The sequence below is a fragment of the Barbus barbus genome (assembly GCF_936440315.1).
Source record: "Barbus barbus genome assembly, chromosome: 49".
Lineage (NCBI taxonomy): Eukaryota > Metazoa > Chordata > Actinopteri > Cypriniformes > Cyprinidae > Barbus > Barbus barbus.
The window spans coordinates 18,350,192-18,355,341 of record NC_136727.1 but is presented as its reverse complement, the minus strand read 5'-3'; the positions used below and the strand labels follow the sequence as shown (position 1 = coordinate 18,355,341).

At 42.2% G+C, this 5,150-nt stretch overlaps 1 protein-coding gene across 1 annotated transcript; it reads right to left on the bottom strand.

Moving 5' to 3' along the window:
• Window positions 1–624: 624 nt before the first annotated feature.
• On the bottom strand, window positions 625–5,150 carry LOC306867508 (zona pellucida sperm-binding protein 4-like; the record flags this gene model as incomplete). The annotated part of the gene is made up of 9 exons (XM_079413186.1): window positions 625–701; window positions 773–845; window positions 922–1,069; window positions 1,140–1,332; window positions 1,403–1,560; window positions 1,632–1,729; window positions 1,800–1,987; window positions 2,064–2,223; window positions 5,079–5,150. 9 exons carry the CDS (start codon window positions 5,148–5,150, stop codon window positions 625–627), a joined length of 1,167 nt encoding a protein of 388 aa, XP_079269312.1.

The following is a 5,150-nucleotide window of genomic DNA, read 5'->3' as shown; positions in this document are numbered from 1 at the left end:
AAAAATGTTGGTTAACAGGACGTTTATCCCATCCAAGTGAGCATACACATTTTGCTGGGGAGCACTTGTGTTCGGGGTCTTGTTCAAGGGCACCTCAGCTGTGGGTATTGAAGGTGAAAGGTGACTTGAACCCTTGACCTTTGGGTTACTAGTCAGACCCTCCAGGTGGCAATTACGAAAACTTGTGAGCTCTTGCAAAATTCAGTGTTTGCAAAATCCTGGAGGGACTGACTAGTAACCCAAAGGTCAAGGGTTCAAGTCACCTTTCACCTTCAATACCCACAGCTGAGGTGCCCTTGAACAAGACCCCGTACACCTAATTGCGCCCCAGCAAAATGTGTACACACTTGGATGGGATAAACATCCTGTTAAGCAAAAGTTAATTAGCCCAAATTTGGTACCCTATGCAGTGGCCCAGGTTAACAACTGGAGGTTGGATAAGGGTCATGGCTTGTACAGAAGCCTCGACTTCACAAAAGGTTGTGGACCCTTGGTTTAAGAGTTTAAAAAAAAAAAAAAAAAAAAAACAGGGAAGAGGCATGGAATACCAGATTCTGCAAAGCCAAAACAAAACCAATAGACAAAGATCTTGGTGTTCTGCAAGGTTTATTAAAAACACTAGATTTACAGGACCAGAGTAACTTCTCCACTAGAAACCACAGTCTGCTTGCTAGAGATGGCCTTGATAGGAGTGTCTCTTCCTGAAAGAAATTTTAGAAGTGTGAATGAACTTATAAATTCTCAGTTCCGCTAGTCAAGTTAAAGAACTCACGTTTCCTGGTGCAGCTTTGCTCACAAGAGCCAGAAGATGGATGGCACACCTCTGTGCTGCAATGGATGAAGATCTGACAGGGAAGAGAGGAGCAAGTCATAGAATCCACAAGTAGTAAAATTGAAACCATTCAAGTAATGGGGGCATACAGTTTCCTGCAGAGGAGCCAGTGAGGCTGGATCTACAAATGTGAACATTTTCACAACAAAGCGCTTGTAGTGGGTTGGGAACTGAACACCAGACGATCCAGTCACTAGAACCAGTGTGGTCAAATAACGGTCGTCCCGGTAAGGGCATCTGAAGAGGAAAGAAGGTTAGAAAGTGCCTCCCAGTAGACAAACTGGATAAAGATTGGCTGTACACTCACCCATCAACCAGAAGGTCCCACTGGGGGAGACTGAGTGGACTGGGGGTTGAAGTCGCCCAACAACGTCCCAGCATCAGGACAATGTTGGGGTCAGTCCTCTCCATAATGCGCACCTCAGCATACACAGGCTCCCGCAGGACTTTTGTGACGGGATAATCAGCATCACTGTAGTAGGACGTGTAGGCCTCATCCCCTGAGGAACATTGGGGTTTAACCAGACTGCAGTTTGAAAGGCTTTAGGAAGACACAGGACAAGACCTTACCTTCTGCGCACCCTTTGGTGACACATTGGCCATTGGCCAGTCTGAGCTCCACCCTGAGAGGTCCTGGAGCAGCTACTGGTGGAGGTGGAGGAACGGAGTTGACCTCCACAACCAGAGCTTCAACAGAGGTTCCAGAGTACCTACACTGAAAGAGAAGTCTGGACAACAGACGGTGAGCTTGTAGCATTTATCAAAGATAAAAATTCACCCCAAGTCATTGGTCACTTACTCAAAATGACTGTCCCTTGTGATGGAACCAAATGGTCCAATGCCAACTTCATATGAGGAGGTCATTCTGTTCTCATACACCACATATCCGCTGTCCTCCTGTGAATAGCAACACTGTTGGCATCCAGTCCATAAGCAAAGCAGAATTACACCAGAAGCAGCTGCTCACCATCATGCTCGTGCCACATGCGGTCACAGGGAACTGGTATATAGCAAAAGAAGGTGTGGACTCCACAGGACTGCAAGGTGGGTCGTTTCCACCCAGTAGACTAACCGAATCCAGACTCAGTCGAGGCAGAGTAACATCTCTAGACACCACTACCACAAACTGACCATCTCTAATACACTGGACAGTCACTGGAACAGAAGTACAAGCGCAGGTTAACGCTGCGAATCGGTTTAACATGGACAGAATAAAATTGAGAACGCTTACCTGCCCTCCCATAGTAACACTGCTGTCCGTTAAAGCAGCAGTTGATAGCTTCACACTCAGCACCACTGATCCCAGTTTGTCCACATTGAATCTGCTCATAAACCGCTACAGCGCATTTATCAAGGGGCTCTGCCTGGGCCACTGGCTTCTGAAGCTGAAACTGCGGAGGAAACCGCTGGTCAGTTTGTTGTTGAACTGGCTTCTGAAACCGCTGGTCAGTTTGCTGTTGAACTGGCTTCCGAAACCGCTGGTCAGTTTGCTGTTGAACTGGCTGCCGAAACCGCTGGTCAGTTTGCTGTTGAACTGGCTGCCGAAACCGCTGGTCAGTTTGCTGTTGAACTGGCTGCCGAAACCGCTGGTCAGTTTGCTGTTGAACTGGCTGCCGAAACCGCTGGTCAGTTTGCTGTTGAACTGGCTGCCGAAACCGCTGGTCAGTTTGCTGTTGAACTGGCTGCCGAAACCGCTGATCAGTTTGCTGTTGAACTGGCTTCTGAAACTGCTGGTCAGTTTGCTGGAACATCAGAGCTTGAGGGTTCTGAGGCAAATTACTCCACTTTGGAACAGCATGACAAAAAGCACAAAATGCCAAAATCTGAAACAAACACCAACTTCCAGCCATTGTTCAACAGCTATTCAGAAAATAAAGGTGCAGTCTTTTGGTCTTTTTGTACTCTACAGATTTCAGCTAATTAATGATAGCTCCTCCCTCTTCATTAATCCTCACGATTCTCCAGACTTGCATGAGTTGGAGATTATGCAACTGTGTGATACTTGTATTAACTTCTGCCGTTTTGAATTTGTTTTTAGAATTCTGGATTATTTTATTCTTAAACCAGGCTCACACTACAGGAGGCTGGATTTTGCTGTCTTGTGTTAAAGAGACAGCTCGATCTATGGGTCCAAGTGAAGTCGTTTACAAATGTGTCCGCTGCAGCTCAGTATACGCAACAACTGAAGATATTAGAAGACATGTTTGTTATAAGAGTTTTATAGTAACATGGCATATCAACATGATGATGGTGAATTTGTAAGTACATGTAATTAACACCAAAATAAATTCACAAGAGGAAGTATATTGTTTGCACATGTTTATTTACATTAAAGGCAAAATAAGTGAAATAATAAGAGCACAAGTATAAATCTGGAACTTCTTTAGGTCTGTCTACATATCATGTAGTAATTGCAATGTCTTCTGTTCTGGTCCGTATCCTTTCCTTAGGAAGGTGTGCTAGACACTGATTAATGTAACATAAAAATACTATACATATTTATATATTTTGCTATTGTATTGTGGAGTGACACTTTCATAAACCTTTCTATGCTCCTCTGATTATATAATGGTAAATATTACACTATCATAGCACAACAGTGATCAGCAATAATGATAAGCCTATACTCACAATAAAAATATTAAGGTCATATAGATCATAACACAGTCTCGGAGGTAAGAAGTGGATTATCCTTCACCTGAAATGTTTGTCTTTTCATCCTGAAATGCTAGGCAAATGTTGGATCACAATAATTAGGAACCTACAGTATCCACAAATCCCTTCACTCAATTGAGATGTTCTCTCTTATTCAGGACGGCAAGGGCAGTGACTGTAACATCGAGCATATTTTGCAGTATTAAAGACATGGAGTTGAACAGTGCAATAACTCAGCTTTACAAACTGTTGTCATTAGTGGCAACAATTGGAGCCACATCTGCAGATGTAGAAAGGAGCTTCTCCTGTTTAAAGCGGCTCAAGTCCTACACCGTAGCACAATGGGCCAAGGCCGTTTAAGCAGCCTAGCTCTGCTGGCCATTGAGAGGACACTGGTCAAGTCACTGGAAAAGACGCCTAGTTGGTACAACAGGGTCATAGAGCATTTTCTTGAAATGGAATGTAGGGCAGAATTTACATATAAATAAATGGACAATTTTTATGATGTAGGCCGAAAATGAGCTTCCCCTCTTTGAAAGACCAGCAGCCGCCACTGTGTTAGATGTAATGTAGTGTGCCACCATTTTTCAGACTGTATTAGCAGTATGAATAACATATTCAATTTCGGGTTGCCTTTGACTCAATGTCATTATGTTTCACAAGAATACGAGTTGGGTCTTGAAAGTTCTAGTTATAGTAGGCTTTCTTAATATGGATTACAAAAAAGGTCTTGTGTGTTATATTTCCACTTGCACTTATATTAAAGTTGCTGTGGGTTTGTATAAAGGTGTGTTGATTTATTATTTATATTTATTAATTTATATTTACAGTATTTGGTTGTTTTATTAATGAAAAACCCGATTCAATTCAAGCTCAAGAACATTCAGCTGATACACCCCTGAAAGTTTTCCCAATTAAATCCAGTTGACCGACAGCTCTGGAAGACATATTGTGAAAATTAATACATGTTTTTGAAAAGTACTACAGGGTTTTAAATGGGCACACACCCTACTGAATAAACACTACTCTCATCCTTCACACCTTTATTTTCAATAATGAAAAGTTTTCATTTTATGATTTGTGGCACATAAAACTTTTTTTATGCATTTAGAAAAAGGAGCCTCACCAGGTGCAGAAGGCAGCAGTCCCCATTATTGCTGTTGAGGAGGAAGAGGAAATGTCACGAGGGAAGCACTGGATGTTTTGATTGTCTTTGAAGACAAAGAGTGTCAGTGCACTGCTGCTGCTTTTTGCACTTTATACCCTTATTTAGAGTTCACTAACTTCTCAAAGCAGCTTTACAGAACAGAACAGGCATGTGTCTACATTACAATTTAGCCTGATCTGTACTATAAATACTATAATGTTGTATCTCGTGATTTATAGTGATGCTACATTGGTGTACTCACTTCTGTTATATACTGTATGTTTGACTAATTCACTGGAAGCAATGTTGATGTGACATACTGATACAGTTCCTCACTGCTTATCATGATGTTCATTCTATCAAGTAATATGAGTTTAATACAGGATATTTACAGTCTGATGTAGTAAAAAGAAAAAGTTGTATGAACATGCCCACTGACCTTACCTCTTTTACTTTAACAAATGCTGTTCTTGCGGAGTTTCCACACATAAGTACATCTGATGTGCGAGCGGCCAT